Source organism: Kryptolebias marmoratus, linkage group LG8 (genome assembly GCF_001649575.2).
Source record: "Kryptolebias marmoratus isolate JLee-2015 linkage group LG8, ASM164957v2, whole genome shotgun sequence".
NCBI classification, from domain to species: domain Eukaryota; kingdom Metazoa; phylum Chordata; class Actinopteri; order Cyprinodontiformes; family Rivulidae; genus Kryptolebias; species Kryptolebias marmoratus.
The window spans coordinates 20,808,666-20,828,185 of NC_051437.1; the positions used below are offsets into that span (position 1 = coordinate 20,808,666).

General features: G+C 42.6%; 2 protein-coding genes across 13 annotated transcripts in view; one reads left to right on the forward strand and one right to left on the reverse strand.

The window, feature by feature from the left end:
• znf362b (zinc finger protein 362b) overlaps positions 1-1,877 on the forward strand; it is a 12,767-nt gene extending 10,890 nt beyond the window's left edge. For all 7 annotated transcript variants that reach the window (XM_037977136.1, XM_037977138.1, XM_037977137.1 and 4 more), the window contains one exon: positions 1-1,877. The gene's annotated coding sequence lies outside the window, so the exon portion shown is untranslated.
• Positions 1,878-2,149: 272 nt separating this feature from the next.
• On the reverse strand, positions 2,150-18,388 carry ccdc30 (coiled-coil domain containing 30). 6 transcript variants are annotated; one of them, XM_025006285.2, is made up of 28 exons: positions 18,302-18,388; positions 17,402-17,609; positions 16,152-16,329; positions 15,858-15,978; positions 15,510-15,700; positions 13,916-13,996; positions 13,717-13,794; positions 12,996-13,152; positions 12,620-12,691; positions 11,776-11,891; positions 11,583-11,680; positions 11,322-11,514; positions 11,090-11,188; positions 10,776-10,904; positions 10,299-10,436; positions 10,005-10,183; positions 9,558-9,825; positions 9,247-9,369; positions 8,770-8,940; positions 7,676-7,885; positions 6,805-6,962; positions 6,557-6,722; positions 6,131-6,252; positions 5,889-6,030; positions 5,624-5,760; positions 4,805-4,922; positions 4,555-4,619; positions 2,150-4,000 (listed from the first exon to the last, which is right to left on the reverse strand). In XM_025006285.2, the coding sequence occupies exons 2-28, from the start codon at positions 17,407-17,409 to the stop codon at positions 3,787-3,789; spliced, it is 3,732 nt and encodes a 1,243-aa protein (XP_024862053.1). In that variant the 5' UTR covers positions 17,410-17,609; positions 18,302-18,388; the 3' UTR covers positions 2,150-3,786. The 6 variants fall into 6 exon arrangements, with proteins under 6 accessions (XP_024862053.1, XP_017273037.1, XP_017273036.1 ...); XM_017417548.3 differs by having other exon boundaries at positions 13,717-13,791; positions 16,152-16,334; XM_017417547.3 differs by having other exon boundaries at positions 16,152-16,334.
• Positions 18,389-19,520: the final 1,132 nt, after the last annotated feature.

Consider the following 19,520-nt stretch of genomic DNA (forward strand, 5'->3'; position numbering starts at 1 on the left):
CCTCCTCCTCCTCCTCCTCCTCCGGCACCTCCGGCCATCTCCATCAGACTCACAGTAGGACACCATTACGACGGCTGACATAAGTGTTAGATTCAGAAAGCGGGGTCGCCTGCCATGCGCGAGCGCAGCCGCATCTTTGTGAATGTAACAGTGCAGCTCGATGCTATCCAGTGGCAACGAGAATGTCCGGCGTCAGATTCGAGAAGCACTTTTGTAAGCATCAGTGTACGCCGTTGGATGCGTTGGTCATCAATGTTTTAGATCATTACATGTTTTCCTTTTCTTTACTTTAGGTCTTTTCTTCGTCTTTCTTTTCCATTTAATGGGTTTCCAAAACACACCAGCTGGTATATTTGCCCCGAAAAAAGAGTTGAGAGAAACGCAGAACAAATAAATGAAAGTTTGCTGGGTGTATTTCAGACGCATCCAAAGAGAAAATCCTAAAGCACTTTTTTTTGGCCCCGTGGTTTTTGGCTCAAGTGATTTCAATCGTGTCGGATGGAAAATGCCAAAGGGCATTACTTGTGGCAGCTAAAAGTACAAATAAGTTTTGCGCGTGGCTTTTTTTTTTTTGTTTGTTTGTTTCTCTTTCCATTTCTGCACAAGTTCACCTAAATTTGATAAAAGGCAATCGCTCGATGACAATTAAAACGTTTTATGATTGTATGAAAGAGGCTGCATTATTGGCTCCACGAAGCAAAACTAAAGATAAGAAATTTGTTTTTGTTTTTGTTTTTTTAAGTTAAAAACCTTTCACTCCACGTTTGAGACACTTCCATGACTGTGCCGGTCGCATTAAACACTCATTTTTCCTTCAGCCGAGTGATCAGTGCCATATAAGAACCGTCGAGGTTTGAGGTTTTTATTAGCTCGTCATTTCTTTCTATGAATTAGAAACTGTCTCACGTTTCGCTGCCAGCTCTTTTTCACTTCTTCATTTTTTTGTTTTTTTTTTCCTTTAAAGGTCAAAATACAGCTAAAATAATAATAAAAAAAAAAACATTTACTCGTGAGTGGGGGATTTAAAATCCTGCCACTGGACCAAAATGTGAAGTTCTTGTACAGTTTCTCTAACCCAGTTTTTAATTTTTAATTTTAATCTCTAATAAGCTTTACCCATTTGGAATAAACTGCAGTATAAATCAGTAGGATTATGAGTGTTTGCCGAGGTGAATCCTCAGCCTTTTTTTTGGTTTGTTTTTCTCTTTAGTATTATTTTTTTTAATGTACACAGTATTGTTTGTTGTATTTTTACTGTAACTGTAACCTCTGAATGGTACTTCTAGGGGTACCCTGCGCTCTCCCCGGGGGGTACGTCAAGAAAAGGTGCTGCGGCTCGACGGGAGGTTTTGAGATGGAACTGAGAATAATGTAAAAAATACGTATACAGTATATAGTATGTTTTCAAGAAAAAAAAAGAAAAGAATTAAAAAACCTATTACTGGGGCCGCTCGGCCTGGAAACAACGGACATTCACTCCAAACAACAGACCCTGCCTCTTCTTTCTGAGATCACGGACAGACGTGCGTGTTGCTGTGCTGCGGACCGCCGTTCTCATTCCTGGCACCCGTCTCTGCATCTCCAGCAACCTGTTTGTTTCTTTTGTTTCTGTTCGGCTTTTTTTGTAAAAGTTCTTATATTAATTTCCACTGTAATTATTTTAGTCTGCCTGTACGTTCTTAATATCCATGTTTTATATCAGTTTATTTACATGTACGCCTTAACTGTTTTATCATCCCAGCTCCATGACTCTGTATTGTGTTCTGCAGTATTCAGTCGTGTAAACACTTTTATTTTGTTTAATCCGCATGGAGTTCTTGAGCTGTAACCTGTATAATTGTTTAAACCATGTTCTCTCTCTATATATATAAAAAAAACAACAAAAAAAAAGATATTCTGTAGGATTATTACACTTTTTTCTGTCTTGCATTGATGTTTCATATACAGTTTCTAGACGACTAAATATGCACAGCCAAGACTGAGAAGTCCAACTAAGGTAATCAATGTTTAAAAAGAAATGGGGGGGGGGGAAAGAAAAAAAAAAGCTTTGTATCTTTACCTTGTTTAATAAACAGACTGTTATAAACTATCCAGTTTCTTGATTTGAGCTGGAAACTATCAGGGTAAATGAGAAACAAACAAGCATATCTATGTTTAGTACCTTTTATTTATGAAAATAGTTTTTCTTTTTCAAAATCTTCTCATACAAAAACAAGTTTCCTTTCGAATAAACCTTCTGGTCAGTAAAAGTTTTCCTGCAGCAGCTTCGTTTCAGGCACATGACTGATTCCTTTCAGTAAAAACTAACATCGGGTCGCTGTTGGGCATGGACGGACATGGACACCGGGACATTTTTCCTGTTTTTCCCTACGGGCCTAAAGTGCGGCTATAATTTCAGGATATCCACTTAAATATTAGAGAAAAGAGTCAGGAATTACACCTTTAAACCGGACGGGCAACGTGATTCGATGCAGTGAGAGCAGGGCTGTCAAGGCTCCACCGTCCTGGAAGTTTAAGGTGTTTCTGCTCCAACACACCTGATTCAAACCGTTTAATCACCTCCTCACCAAATCATCAGATTCTCCAGAAGCAGGTCCACGAGTCGTCCATTTAAACCAGGTGTTTTAAAGCAAGAACACGTCTAAAACCGGTGGTACCGGTCCAAACCAGCCCAGAGTCAAACCTGCAACTTTCCTAACCAGCTCCACCACGAGGAGCAAATCATCCCCACGAAAACTTCCAATCTACTCCATTTAAGTACTCATCATTGGTTATAAAATAGTTTAAATAACTATCTTCTGTTTTATTAACGTAAAAAGTAACTTAAGAGTCCTCCAGATTCAAGGTGTCGTTCTTAAACCCTCGTTCTAATTTTGTTGCAGATATTCTCAAACTAAAGCCGACACTTTGAACTTCTAGGTCCATATTTGGTTCCGAACTTGTAAATAACATCATCGTCATCGTTTTCACACCTAGCTGTGAGTTTATTGCGATGTAAACAGCAGACATGTCTCTGGGGCTACAGTTCGCTGGAAGAATCCTTTTAGACAAAAATAAATTTTTAAAAAACTAACGGGGGGGGGGGGACTTAAAGTTGTGCTGTGAGCGTATAGTTCAGTGTATTTTCCGGATGTTTTGGGAAATGACAGACACGAATGGGCCCATTAAAAGTAACAATCTTAGATATGGTATCAGTATGAACAGGTAAAGCTGCTGATTACATTTCAAACATAAAACCGAATACTGCAGGCACTGGAAGGCATTAAAACACGGCACAGATTCAGTCTAACTGGGCGCTGACATCCTGCTGCGTTCAGTCGCGACACATTCTCTCATGTAAACAGCTTTAGTGTAAAAAACACACGAGTTATAAAGTGCTTAGGTTAAACAGGATTCATTAAAACGACCCTCAGAAGAAGGTTTTAGACATTTACATCATTGAAGTCGTTTTTCAGTCATTCTGATTGAGTTTTAAACAAACACCCAGGTGGACTCGCATCTGTGCTTCCTGACAAAAAAACGAGGAGTCCGTTAAATATATAATGTTAAAAATGTTTTTTCTAAAAAGTACATTTGATTGACACGTGCATTTTTCAGAAGGACTGGGATGAAAATACAGTACTGGAGAACCAAAATCCAACCCTGAGCAGAACTCAGGAAGCCATCTTTCATTATTACTGACTTTAGGCGTGTGCGGTCCATTTATTATTACTTCATTCAGATTTCTGTCTGCAGGGGAAGCGGCAGACTCGCTGGCAAATACTGGCGGCCGGAGTGCGAGCGCCCTCAGACCTGGCCGCTCTCGCTGGGGCTCTCCTCTGCGGCTCGCGTGGAGATTGGGGTAACCATCGGGGATGTGAGGTTCAGGTACCCCTGCTCAGGCGGCTGCTGCGTGGAGGCCGACGCCGCGCTCGTGCTGTCCAGCATCACACGCTTGGTCACCTTGGCCCGACAGATCGTGTCCAGGATGCCCGCGCGGTCGCAGAAGCCTGAGGTCAGACTGAAAAATTGCCCGGCATTAGGTCACCGCGGAACGAACGTGAACGAATGTTTTGTTTAAACATTTAAGCCCCAAAGCGACGAGGCCGGACCTGATGGCAGCACTCGGTCACACACAAGCAGCTCAGAAGGATCAGAATCAATCACTGAATACATGGTCTGCATTCTCCATGGTTTGATTTCTACCAACTTTTTTTATGTAACAAACAGCGACTTTTCCCTGAAGCTGATCCCGACGGGACCTGATCCCGATCCGGATCTGTTCTTCGAATGCAAATAAACTCCTAAAGTTATGATGCTGTTCTGAGCTTACACATGCAGAAAAAAAAGCTGCTTCCACCCACCGGTGTTTTGTTTTACACACACTGTGAGAAAATATTAGCCGTATACCTCACTGGGTTTACTGTCCATTCACGTCACTATGTGTCAGATTTACAGACATGTTTAAAAGAAACAATGAGGAACATCAGTACACTACTGACCGACTCTTTCAAGCGTCTTATGAAGACCTTTTTGTTCCATATTTTACCCTTTCTTTGTCTCAGAACACCTTACCTCAGTGTTGACGCATGCAGGAAGCTCTCAGAGAGCCCATCCGAGGTCACCGCTTTCTTGGCATTCTGTTCAAAATGTGACACAAACACTCTTATATTAAACACACGTTTGAATTTCTGCCTTCAAAGAAGTGATAAAGCTGTTTGTATCTTTAAAAATCACGCCAACTTCCTCTTGAACCAGTTTCTGCCAAATGCTTAAATTTGTGGAGAACAAACACCCAAAGACGGAAACGTGGGAAGCTCCCTACCTCCAGACTGTAGAAGGACTCGACGTTCCTCAGAGCTCGTTCTAAGGAGCTGACCTGGTTGGAGAGCTTCAAGGTTCTGTCCTGTAGCTGCCTGTTTTCCACCTCTAAGACGTTAACCCTGGAAGAGATTCGTGTTTCCGCTCAGAAGTTGACATTACAGGACAAACACAAAATATTTTCCTGTGATGACGATGACAGTGAACGTGACTAAAAATTCACAACTATTCATTTAACAAATAAAAGACTCATAAGTGAGATACTTCACTCTAAACTGAGCTGAGTAAGAAACTGATGGTTCTTCAAGTCTGCATCTTTTAGAAGAAATGAGGTTCTGATTGGCTTTAAAATATGTCTTTAAGGTAGAAAGAGACACCCTTATTTCTGATAATAATGAATAAACGTTTGTCCAGAGGGGTCAGATGATGCGTCTTAGAGGTCAAAAGGAGCAAAAGCCTGAATGGTTGAATTTAAACCGAAAGACAAAGATTCAGAAGTCATTCAGTGGGCAGTAGTAACCTCTTTGACTATACAATAAATTAAATTAAATTAAATTAAATGTATGAGTTTAGTGAACAAAGAGGGACTTTTTCTTTGTGCTTCATCGACACATAGGAATATTTCTGATTATAACAGAAAATGTTCTTCTGTTGTCAACATGTGGCAGAACAAGACCACTTTATGTTACAGGTTTTAGTTATGAGCTTTGAAATCAATTAGTTTTTATTTTATTTTTCTTTACCGTGTTGTTCATGTTTACCGCTTCATAAATAAGTAAAAGTAAAAGTGTGTGTGTGTGTGTGAAGTGGCTCATCAGGGTACCTGTGCTGGACTGTAGAGGCGGTCCTCATGCCTTTGCTGCCCATTTCTTCTGCCTCGCTTATCTTCCGCAGCAGCTCCCTTTTTTCCTCCAGCAGCTTCTCGTTCTCCATCATCACCGTATTGATCCGCTCCTTCTCCTGAAAGCCACCAGGGATGAGACGAGACAAAGAAACGCATCAAAACTGGACGGCTTTAGAAAACATCGCTTGAGAGATATTTGGAGCTGAAGGGACTCGGGCGGGATGATGGGCCGTGAGCGGGAGACCTTGTGGGAGAGACTGGAGGCCAGCAGCAGGTCGTTCTCTAGTTTCTGGATGGTCGAGTCCCTCTGAGCCGTGGCTTTAAGAAAAATCTGCTTGGCCTGATGCAGCTTGCTCCTGTGCTGACTCTGTTTGTTGTTGTACTTCCTGGTTCCCGGATCAGAAGACAAAAAGACAAGAAAACGACAGAGGTTTGTGTGACTGATCTGAGTTTATTCGCTAAGACGAAGGGTTGGAAATGTCTGACCTGACGTGGGCATCTAGTTGCAGGAGAACCTGCTGCAGCTCCTCCTGCAGCCTTTCACGCTCCTGCTGACTGGCCACCAGCTCCTCATGCAGTTTGTGGTTTGACATCTGGCTGTTTTTTGCCTTGAGAGCACATTCAGAAACAGAAAGACTGCTTGTTCAGGCACAGGATTTTATTATCCTGATTGCTGAATCCTGATTTGCAGCAACTGATTAAACGTGACGGGTCTCAAAGAATGTACAAACAACGTGCACATTTATTAAAGAAATAACAACAACTCTGACTGCAAACGTTTCAATAAAAGCTTTGTCATGTTGAGAAACAAGCAGGTGATGTCACATTGAAGCAAAATTTGAAATGAATGTCCAGTTGTAAAACCACACCATATCAACAGCATCTGAGGATCTGCTGCACACCGTTCCTCACCTCCTCTCTTGTCTTGTTCAGCTCAGCCTCCAGGATGGACAGACGAGTGTCCAGCTGTTGGACACGGTGGCTGAGCTCTGTGTTTGTCCGGTTCAGAGACGTCTCCTTCAGCCTCAGAGAGCGCACCTGCTGCTGCAGCTCCTCTTCACGCTGCTCTAACAGCTTCCTGAGGGAAGAAAGGTTTGGAAAAAAATGTAAAAAATAATGAGGGATGCCTTGCAGATAACAAAAGCTGCGGGACACTTCACCTGGTGATGTGCTCCTCCTGCTGCTGGGCTCTCAGCGAAGACAAGCTGTCGGACAGGTCCCTGCTGTCCCTCTCCAGCCGGCTGCTCTCGCCGGCCCGAGCTTCCTCTATCCGCAGCTGGTGCTGGGCATTCTTCAGCTGCTGCTGCAGCTCCAACACCTTCCATCACAGCAGAACCACAGGCTTCAGTCAGAGAGGCAAACAAACAGGACCTCTCGAACCCTCATCCGTTTCATATATATGCTGGGAGAAAGTGTTTTCCATCCTCTCTACTGTGACGTTTCTTTTCAGGCTTAAGGGCAAATGTTCACCCTGCAGCTTGATATTCAGATAAGGATTAACTTCATTAGGGGTCGAGGACAGATTAGGTCACAAGCAGTATATCTCATTAAGGGCTCAGTATGACGTATAAATATTTTACTAATAAGCAGAAGCCAAAGAAGAAGAAAAATAAATATGGTCTTTATGACAGGGGCAACTTAGACTGTCTCTCTGTGGGAACTGAAGTCACTGAAGCTGAAATGGGCAACCTATGATAATGAGTCAGTCTGATCTTTGGTGTTACCAAGCTCAGGTGATGACTCATTACAAAAACAAACAAAAATATTAATTAAAGGCCTGGAATTCCTTAAAAGAACCCATATCACCTGCCAACTTTCATGCCAGAGTTTCATACTGAGCTCATCAAACTGACTGAGTTCCGCTGACGTTGATTAACTGTGGCAGCCATCTTGATTTGGCCTGACTCCTGAAGTTGTCTAGTTGTAGTCGTGCATCAGATGGTTACTTTCTGACAGTTTCATCCAAACAAATGACGCTGTTCAAGCAGAAACTGAGGGCGGAGAACGGGGCCGACTCGTGGCAGCACTTGCCTTCTTGTCAGCGGCGACGAGGCGTACCCTCTCTGCCTGTAACTCCTCCTGCAGGCCGGCGGCGGCGCCGTGGCGCGAGCTGCTGCGTGCCAGCTCCAGCTCCAGCTCTCTGAGTTTCTGCTGCTGCCGTTCGCACTCAGCGGCCTGGCTTTGGACTTTCTGCTCCGCCTGGGCCAGCTTCACCTGGGTCTGCTTCAGTTCTGCACAAAGCTGAAGGAAACACATTAAAAATAAAATAAATAAGAGCACTCTCGCTGGGAAAAACGTACAGGCAGCACTGTGCAAAAGTCTTAAGCCAGCGTACGTTTCTTGATGTATTGACTGGAAGAAAGAAAACGTGCAGCAATTTACAAAAACAGGTTGAATTAGGTGCGTTTTTATGTTTCAGTGGTTCATAAGTTGGTGTTAAATGGTATAATAAACAAAATGACAGTACTTTGTGACTGATTAGGTACAAGAACTGGGTTCAAAAATAGTAAAAAGTGGCCAATTTCTCAAGAAAAATATATTAAAAGACCCCTAGAAAGCCTGGAAAACATTTAAAAAAAAAAAAGGTACAGGAAAGTCCAAACCCTTAAAAGCAACTTATAAAGAAATGATGTTGTGTTTGAGACTTTTGCACTCTCGTGGACGCAGCGTGAATGTCTTCCTTGTTGAAGTTTCATCATGATTAGCATTTAAAAGACTGGGTGACTAACAGAATGAGTATCTGATAAACGTCAGATGCAGTCAGGAAGTTCCAAACGTGCTATAATTAACCCTTTTAAAACCACGGGGATCACAGTGACACAGCAAGGCATGTGTGTTTCAAATTACTGAACTCCTCGCTACTCATTCGAACTGCCCCTGAAAGCTGTAAACGTTTCAAGGAATTATAAATAGTTTTTGTCCTTTTCTTCTTATAAACACAATTTTAGGGATTTAATTCCATAGGAATGGTAAATACTTGACAGATCCTGAAAGTTCTACTTCTCCTGGAAAAAGGGTGTAAATTATTTACACATAGGGCATTTTTTGACACAGTTATAGACAAGAAAGGCCAGGTGTTTATAAGTCTATCTGTTATTACGGTGCTAAAAGGGTTAAATACCCACTTTGAGTTTTTCCTGCTCCAGCAGCGTGTTGTGTCTCTTCAGATCCGTGTTCTTCTCCTTCTCGTAGCGCAGCTCTCTCTCAGCTGAAGTAAACAGGCTCTGAGCCCTCTGCACGTCCTGTTTCATCTGTTTCGCCTCTTCTGTCTTTTGGCTCAGCAGTGAATCTTGGGACTGAGGATGAAAATAAAAGTCAGTGTTGGGGCGATCAGAATCACGCTGCTGTGAATCACTGAGATAATTCAAGGCACCCTGCCTAATTTAAACAAAGATGGTATTCTAATCAGTGGGGTGTCTTTTTGAAACTATTAATCCAGTTGTGTGTTGGTTAAATTGGTTAAAGGGCTCGGGCAGATGCAACAATATAAAATCTAACTATAATAAAACTAAATTTCAAACTCACAGAACGCCAAAGAGATGATTTATATTAGAGAGCTTAAACTCAGCTATCCGAGGAAGGCTAGAACGTGTTGTTATTACCTTGATATGTGCCTGGGCTTCATTAAGCTGAGCCTGAAGCCCCATTTGATGCTGAGAGGCCAGCTGCCGCTCCTCCTCCAGCTTATTCTGAAGACGATTCAGCTCTTTCTTCGAAGATGAAAGCTGCGGACATCACACACGTGGACATGAAAAACTGCATGAGACAGTAGAAGAGGAAATTCATTTCCCTAATGTCTCCCAGAGCCTAACTCTGACGGAGACTTTCTTCACCGTCTTGCCCTAGTTGCTCAACATCGAACAAAAACCTTTAAACAAATCATGCAATACCTCTTACAGGTGTGGAAAGTTACCTGAGCCAAACCCTCAGACTTGGCGTTCTGCACAGGACTGAGCCTTGATTCGGTGCTGGCCGTTTGCAGATCTGGCTTCTGGCTGCGACTCAGGGCTTCCTTCGCAGAGGAGAGCTGCTCCTGATGCCACAGAAGCAGCTTATTAAGACGCTGCACCTCGAGCTCCAGTCTCTCCCTTTCCCCTTCAGCTGCTAGCTTCTGCTGAACGGTGGAGCTCAGCTCGGCTTGAAGTTCAGCCGTCTTCAGTCGTTCTGAGGCCATCTCATCCCTGGAAAATGTGCACACACATATGCAAAGTAGGCAAGCTTCAGCGTCACAGTCCTATCGTGCCTCAGGTCATAAAAACAAATCGAGGTACTTGTTGCAACAGCGTTAATCGCTTGTACCCGTAGACTGCTCTAATTCAGTAATAATACATTTTATTGTAAAGTCTGGACTGAAACCAACCTCAGAGCGTTGTGTGCCGTCTGGAGGCTGCTGAGTTCAGCTGCCAGGCGGTCAGTGTGTTCCTGCTGCTGCTCAGAGTGGAACCTGTTTTCCCTGAAGTCTATCTGCGTCTGGTTACTGTCTCTGCAGCGCTCCAGGTCGGCCTGGAGCCTGCCGTGGGCGCGCTCCATCTGGGCCACCTAAAAAGCACGGAGTTAAAGGCAGAACACCGATGTCAAGGAACCTCACGGTAATAAATCATCTGATTTCAACTCACGCTAGCAGACAAGAAACTGAGACGTAAACCGAACAAACCTTTTCTTCTAAAACTGCTTTTTCTCCCTTTACTTGAGTCAGGCTTTTAATGAGCGTTTTCCCCTGCTGGCATTCGGTCTGAAGGCCGCTGACCTCAAGTCTGAGTTTCTTTAGCTCCCGCTCACCGATCTGCAAAGCCTTGGGAGGAGAGAATTTTTTAATTACACAAATGTTAAGTTATTTGAAGGATGTGTTGACACTGATAATTCCATTTTTAGGTTCAAATCAAAACAAACATTTTACATTCAGTCCTGGAATGCTTTACAGTTCAGCTTGAATATTATATATATATTTTAAACAAACAAATGTCTAATAAAGAAAATAACAGAGCGATCACAAACCTATTAAATGCGAACGCTCCACAAATTCAGTAATCTGCATTTGTATTTTTAAACTATAAACAGACATTTATACACTTTTACAACTGTTGCTTCACCCCTTTTTCATGCAGACATATGAAATGCTTTGTATTCTTACTTCTTTGTCCTTTTTGAGTGCAGTCTGAGCAGCACTGAGGTCCATCTCCAGCTGTTTCCTCCACTCCTTCTCCTCAGTCAGGCGGGCATCCAGCAGAGCCATTCTTTCCTGGGTGCTGTCCCTGAGGTGCTGTACGCAGGGTTACAGGAGAGCGCTGTGCATTTCCACGTTTCTATTTAAACACTGACATTTAACTTTCTATATGAGTCACAAACGATTTGTCACCAACTCTGAGGTGAAGCCAGAGCACTCTTGTTGACAGTGACATCATCGAAGGAAACATTACGAAAACTGAAACAGGAGTAATTTCCTACCAACTGCAAGTAGGACTCGGCGGGTTTAACGTCCTCGCCATTCTTCAACAGTTTTTCTTGGGTGTCCTGCTTTTTCAGCTCTGCCTCCAGGCTTCTGATCTGCAGATTCAACCATTAAAACGATTGCAGAACTGATATGAAAATGAATGATTTTGTGTCTTCATGAAGCTAGTGTTAAAATGATGTCTCATTTAGAACCAGTGCTGAGGAAGAACTAAGCTCTGCTCATTACCCTTCTGTGCAGTCCCTCCAGTTCTCCCTCATGACGGTGCCTCTCCTCCTTGCTGGTATTTTGAGCCTCCCCCAGCAGGGCCTCCAGCTCCTCATTCCTTTCCTCCAGCTCCTCCTGCTCCTTCCGCAGCCGCTGGAGCTGCCGTTGCAGCTCTCTCACCTGAACCAGTCCATCTTCCACTGCCTCCTGACACCTAACCGTGATGAAACCATGATTAAAATCAACACAAACGCGTCAGATTCTGAAATGCAGAGGATTTACCGTTTGTGGATCTGAGCCTTGTCCTGGCCTGGCACACTGTTTTCCGGTTCACTGTTCTTGTCCCTCAGATCCTCTCTGGCCGAATCATATTTTGTCAGCTAAACACACACAACAGCACACAAAGCTAAACTATGGCAACGACCTTTGTGAGTTTTTACTTTAACAATAAATCAGTAAATGAGCCTGTGCCAACCCGATCCAGGAGATTTCTTTTCTCTGACTCTACGATGTGAACTTTCTCGCGGAGAGTCCTGTTCTCAGCATCCAGGCGGTCATTTTGCTCTTTGGCTTGCTGCAGCTTCATCACATCTGTGAACAGACATCTGACATTACCAATTTATACTTTATGTTTCTTTTATGTTTGGTCTAGTTTTCCCTTTTAGCTCCAATTTCTAAAATGCTCTTGCAAAGCTAGCTCAAAAACAATAACAATCACCAGCTTTCAAATAGAAACACCCATTGAAAGCTTTATATAAAAGACAGGTTGGGTTTTTTGGGGGGGGTTTCTTTTTGTGATTACTTTACAAGTGGGTTGTGAATAAAACTACCAATGGGTTGAAAGTTACCGTGAACCCGAAAAGAGATAAAACCCACAGATTTAATCAGACAGCTTTGAAATGTTCCTACACAAAGAGGCACAGTGAAAAAGCTCTGAAAACGTCTGTGCCGGACAGCCACAGCTGATCTTGACTGTAAAAGCACAAGCGAAAGCTGCCTACATCTCAGATCCCACACGTTCTTTTAAAGACTGTCACTGTGTGGTTGGAAAAAAACTACAAGAGATTCAAGTTTCTGCAAAACCGCACAAACACGGAGCAGACAAAGAAAGAAGCCAAATTCAAAGAGTTGTTCTGGAAAAAATAACTTCAGTCTGCACCGATCCAAAGACTGTCAAAACAGAAAACAAAAAGAGAACCAAGCCACCTGGTTTCTAAGTTCATTCTGGTTAATATATATATATATATATATATATATATATGCACACCTTCCAAAGCCACTTGTTCTAATGAATCAATAAATAAATATCTGTAACTTACCGCCGTGTTTCAGTTTGTCCACTTCCTTCTTCAGGTTCTCCAATTCTTGGACTGTTCCCTGAAGCTCACATCCTGGGATTATGAAAATATTTTAATCACTAAAATTACTGAATATGTTTCCTGCTGTTGCTTTTGATCTCATAATGCTGCTGACTAGTTTTTATGGCTGACCGTAATAACGTATTTCTAATTGTTAAATAAGGAGCAACAAGGACAGATGTTGGAACAGTTTAAAGGATGGACACAGAAAGCTGTGCAGTCATAATAAGGTATGTTACAATGCTCATGTAAACCAAAACTATAAAAGTGTCCAAAGGTAAATACGGCATACTGAACATAAGTCTATGATTACACGCTGCAAGTCGTTGCAACATACCACTAGTGTTTTGATTGTTGTTTTTGGCTTCATCCAACTCGTTGGTGAGTCTGCGGATATCCTGATGAGCCATCGCCAGCCTCCTGGACGCCTCCTCCAGGTCTCGCTCCAGCCGCTGCCGCTCATTTCGATCCCTGGAAATGTCCTCGCTGTAGGCCTGATTGTTAAAAACAAAGAGGCATGCACGGTTAATGTGGGAGAAGAACAGCAAAAGAAGAAAAATAAAAGAGAAGACTGGAGATGAAAATGAGCCAACATGCAGCTGTGAGAGGCATGCACTTTCAGGCTAAGGTTTGTCATCATTGCAGGCCTGAAGAGAAGCAAGGGGAAACAGTTATTTAAGGCTCAGCTAACTGGGGGGGGGAGGATACCCATGCTGTTGTCACTTTGGTGGGTTTGTTTTGTGCTCATCTTGAAAATAAAGTCAAGTCAGAGGTGAGACAGGTATGACATGCACCTTATCAAGAAACATAATGTGAACGGTGCTGTTATTTCTTATGCATCTTAACAACGATTCCTGATGGAACCTTCTGTTTGGGGCACTGAAGTGATCCGTGTTGTGTGCATCATAATATCCATGCAGAAACGTATGCCCTGTCATCGTTTTTTTAATGTGCTACGCTGTTTTTGTGCAACAAGCCGGTGAGACTCCTGTTTTTGGTTTTCATCCCAACACCAGTGTTAGTAACTAGTTAGCATTAGCTGTAAAGTGTAGACCTACAGGAGCCACATTGTGTTTGCTCTGACCAGACCTGCGCAGACCAAACAGCTTCTTCCATGGACTCTGGGACGGAGACTGCTGAGAGGGAAAAACCAATGTGTGCACGATGATCCAGCTGGCCTTTTACACTGAGTTAGAGCGTTTTTGTTTCCAAACGTCATTCGGAGTGGACGACTGGTTGAAATGAAGATCACCTCACCTTTGTCGTGCCGTCTATGGTGTTCTGCATGTCCTCTCTCTGCTGCCGTAGGTCCTCTCCCATCACGTGGCGGAGGTGCTCCTGTTGAAGTGTCATAAACCGATGAAAACTTTTTTTAACCACATTTATATGGTGTCTGTATGCACTTTGGTTTGTTAACCATTACACTTTATTGCAACTATGAAGGTTAATTTAAAAAAAACTGAATGCGAGTGATGACTGCACATTCATTGTTAGTGATACAGGAGCCCTGCAGAGACAGTTCAAATCAGGAAAATAAGCTGAACTGCTGTATCATGATGTGAAGATAACTATGAAAACAAGACAAATACAAGGAACAGAACAGGAATAAAAAGGACGTGGGTGATATTTCAAACTCTAAATTGCACTAATGTCTACATTTAAATAAACATCATATTAGAATTAGGCTTACAGGCAACGCATAGATCACAGAAATTACGTACTTTGTAACAACCAACACATTTCTTTGCATCAAAATGTCTTAATATTGGTGCTAAAACACAAGGAAAAGGGTCAGTGACTCAGAACTCAGAGCACATCACTAAAACACACTGTGCTAAAAAACCAGACCTACAACGACTAACGAGATTGTCCCCAATAACAACTGAAGCCGTTTGCCTCGGTCTCAGTGCTGCTGAAACCTTTCATTTCCCCTTAATCATGTTAAACTACAAATAAAATTATTGTTCAGAATACTTTTCAGAAAGCAGTACACCTAAAGGGGTTAGAGTGAGCGGTCGTCCTTCAGCGAGACGGTTGGAGGTTTGATTCCACCAGTATGCCACATGTTGAAGTGTCCCTGGGCAAGACACTGAACCCCTCACAGCCTCTGATGTGTCCCATCTGTGTGTGAATGTGATCTAAAGCACTGATTAGACTCTACAGAATGATTTATTCAGATGAGCTTTGCAGAGCTGTAGAGTGCTGTGTGGATGTGCAGGGATGGGTAAATGAGGACACAGATTGTGTTGTAAAACGCTTTGAGTGGCCTGATTGGCTAGAAAGGCACTTTATAAGTACAGTCCATTTATAAAGAAACAATCCTGACTGCCTGCAGCTCACTGTGAAACATGACTTCAGTGCACTGATAGTTTGTACAGCAGCACCGTGGAGGTCTTTTCTTTTGTGAGAACTCTGCATGGTCTGGTTTCTTCCATTAAATACTTGACATATCTTAGCAATCAGTTGTTTCCCAGAAGTGGTGGAACAATAATATGCAGCTTCAGCCAGCTAAAATAGTTTAAAATGACCACAAGGAGATTAACAGTGACATGAAACATTTGGATTTGAACAGAATTCAACATCTCTGTTGTTTCGGAGATGCAGAGTTAGGAACTTATTTTCTTGGCGTTAGCTCTTAAAGAGTTGGATATGCTTGGGGAATGGGTTAAAATTTCATTTGCTACAATCCAAAACTTGCACAACTTTTTTTTTCTCAATCTACTGAGGCAGATATTGATACCAAAGAAGGGTCGATTCAGTAATACACAAACTTTTATGCTGAGAGTGGAGACTTGTGTTGCTTGATTCTTTTGAAGAACTGAAATTTGGAACATTTAGGGTTTTTTTTTACCTGGTGGTCGCAGTCCTTCAAGTTACCAGCGAGGCTCTGGCTTTCCAGTTTCCCCTCCGCAGCCTCCAGCCGCTCCAACAGGGTAGCTCTTTCCACCAGCAGGTAAGCCACCTGCTCGCTGGGGGTGCTCAGACCGATCTCCCCCAGGTCCTCCTGAGCCAACATTTCAGCCAGCTCCTTACCCTGAGAGTCTGAACAAAAAAAAAAAAAAAAAAGGAGTTTCCTTATCAGTGGTTTATACAGAAGCCGTATAAAACAACATGTGAATCAAGATTACGCTTCATGACACCGTGACAAAACAGGCCAAAGCCAAGAATGCTAACACCGGTGATAATGTCCCGTCTTCACCTTGTTGACGTTTGATCTGGTGAAGTTCGTGTCGCAGCTCTTCGTTGTCTCTCTCATACTCTGCAGTCAGACACTCACGCTCCTCCAGCAGCGCACGGATATGTGCAACATAGCTTTCCACCTGTTAGTTGAAAAAAAAACAACCTCTATCAGCTATGATCAGCAAACCATTTTTAAAAACTGCACGATTGGGTAAACGGTGTGACCCAACCGTTCCACTGAACCGTGAAGGACATACGGCTGAACACGGGTTTACAGCAGCCGCTTCGCCGAAGCGCCAGAGAAACGTCTCACCTCCTTCATTTCGTTGGCCTGCTGGGTGCGGAGAGTCTGCAGGTCCTGCGTGGCTGACTGAAGCTTCGCCTCGCCGCTGAGCAGCTGTTGCCACAGATGTCGCTGCCGCTCCTCCACGCTCGCCTCTGGAGGCACACCATTCTCCTGAAGCCGCTTCGAAATCTGGTCCAGCTCCGTCCTAACCTGACGAAACGCAGGAGGATCTGAATGTTTTGTTACCAAACATCATATTTATTCAAGAGGGGTTAAAATTCACTGCGAAGCTGCAGTTTGTGAAAATACATTTAGTCTCAAATCTGATTAAAATCTACATTCTGACTGGCTGAAATCTTCCTGTTTTAGCATTCAACAGAATACATGGATATAGGTTGTTTTTTTAAACCTAAAAATGCAATAGGATTGCTAATTACAATTAGGTATTGTTTCATAAAGAATTATAACAAATTGATATATCTGCTGTCTGCCAACAGTGTGGTTGACTTTATGAATGTGAGTCAAACCGAACCCGATCTTTTTGCGAGCTCATAACAAAACAATGGCGAAGCAGCATTAACCACCTGTTCCTGTACTTTATAGGGCTCGTAACATGAGCTGAAACCATGCAGCCTTCTGACTCCTGGTGGAGCCGACTCTGCTCCAGAAACATGCAGCACGTTGTCACAGACGACGTATCATGTCACTTGTGCCTCTTGCATTTTACTCACACAGGACTGAACAAAGGGCTGAAAGACCAGACATTAGGTATAATCACCTTTTTGAACACTGGCGAATGTTGGGGATCATTGTAGGACATATTCCCTGTCATCCTTTGTCTTACTTTAAACAGTTAAAGGTACTCATTGCAAACTAAAAAATGTCAACTTCACCTATCTTTGTATCCGTGTACTTAAGTCAACAAATAAGCGTGTAAATAAGTACCAATACATCAAAATTATCAGACTTCTCCATCCCATATGGCTCCTTCATGGACATCGCTATTGTTGTCCTATTTTCAGTCACTTTGGCTGTTTATCATATGTAAACAAACAACACACAAATTCCCAAATTTTTCTTTTACGGACATAGTGTGGATTTAGTTTCTTACTGTATAAATTTCATTTTGACCTGTATTTATGACATTGCAGTAAGGACCTTTAAGACTACAGAATTAAATCTCCAGCAGATACCTCAATTAACAGAGAATATTATTATTATTATTATTATTATTATTATTGTTGCTGTGTCACAAACTGTGCCATGTGAAAAATTACCTGTTCATGATCCATGGTTATACATTAGGTTTATGGGCGAAACTGTCTCCTCTGCAGAGAAAACTGAGGTTCCAAACAGCGACTGGCCTACATGGTGTCCCTCACAGAGCACAGCTCGGTTTGCAAAGATGTGCCCGAGATACTCAGACTCCATCAGCACCATTCACTGGGATCCATCCAGGACCATGTCTCCTGTCCTCCAGCTCCTCTGCGAAGACACACAACTCTGTAGAACAACTCTGTCAAGTTAAGACGAGACCTGCTGCAGTCATAGACGCTGCCTACTTCATCTGAGACACGCAGTTCATCCCCTCGGGCTATGCAAAACTTCCAGCTGATGAGTGATGCATGTCTGCAGCTTTGTTATCATAAAACATTTGGTTGAAACATTAAAGACTGCGGCTCCAGCCTCTCTGGCTTTCTGCATTTGGGTACCTTTAGCAGCATGATAATGCCTGTCATACAATAATTACCACTTACTGAATTTAAAAAGCTGTCTGGTGCGGATAAGCTTTTCAAAATGTCTGACGAGGAGAGCAAAACGTTACTTTTCTGGGTTGTTTTTTTTTTTTCTCCTAGTAGAGTTTCGTCTTGTTCTCTCTCTCTAAGCAAGCTAAAATAACAGTATTTCTTCCGCGAACGCTGTTCTAGTTGTAGCACAAAACAATGAAAATGCTCCCGAATGCTCGCAAGTTAGCAAAGTTGGTCCGAAAGTTGTCAGCCTGCAGAGCTAATGCTAGTCGAGCTAACTGTGGCCGCGGCTTCTGCTTAGTGGCAGCAGCAACTGGTGGGCGACTCTGCAGGGACTGTTATTAGGATTGCTGAGGACTCCTGCACGGCCCGTACCCACCCGAAGCGGTGGACTGAAAACGCAGCCTACAGCGTGTATGTTTTACTCACGTTTTGAAGAGCAACATCGAGCAGAAAGCGCAGCGCTGAGGACAGGCGTGGCGTGGCGGCTTCTACGATCACCTTGGCAACGGACCGTACCAAGATACTGGAGCGGACCAAACCACTCAACTAAATACAAAAAAAATAAATATCAACAACAGTTTGAGACCGATAATCCTTTTGTCTTATCAAGAAGAATTTAATGTAAGTCTTATCTTTTTATATGTGTTTATATTTTTACTGTTCTCAGCGGTAGTTTAATATTGTTATTTCTACAGTTTATAGGTGTCACCACAAGAGGGCGACAAACTCATCTGCCCTAAACTGACAGCCAACAGATTCCTCTCATAAAGAAAACAAAATAAAAGGGACATTCAATACTTTTTACTTTTTTGAACACTATACAATAGGCTCCAAGAAAATGTACAGTTTTTCAGTTTAATTGTTTGATATGTTTACTATTTTCTATTGTGAATAAATTATGTTTTTATTTTTTTACATTTTGAAACCATTGCATTCTATTTCTATTTAAATTTTACTTGTCCCAGCTTTCATAGAACTGAGGTTGTACCATTAATACAAACCTCATACAGTATAACTTAAAGAAATGTGGATAAAAAATGTTTAATGTGCTGTATATAGTGTATGTTTATGTCTATATATGTAAATAACTAAGGCTGTGTTTTTGATATAACCGGTTTCAGGAGCTCATCATTTGTTCCTCTTTAGTTCCTTTGTAGCTCTGCACCATATTACTGAAAAGTTTAACTATTTCTAAAGCTTTGTCATCTGTTTGGTAACATCACAGCATGTGCTCAGGCGGGACGGGCCCTCAGGCCCTGAGAATCACGAGGGCCCCAGACCTTTTTCTAAACCCTGGTTTATCCTGTAAAAGAAGAGAATTAAAAAAGCGTTAAAAGGTGCAAAACTCCCTTTAAAAACACTGGTTCAAAAAGGTGCTGCTGAGCTGTTTGTTGCTCAGGTTTTTAACGTGTGACCGTGGCGCTCATCGTATTCAGTTTGCTCTGGTGCAAAAAATGCGAGCTATGTTGCAGCTGTGTGTTTATTTTTCCATGTCATGAATGAATGATGCACATTAGCGCACTCACTCCACAGGCCGGAGAGCACTTCTAGTCAACTGTTTACAGAGAAAATCTTTTTCATGTGGTTTCATGTGCCTCTGCTGCCTTATGGGTGGGTCTCCTCTGAGACTTTCTGGATGATGATG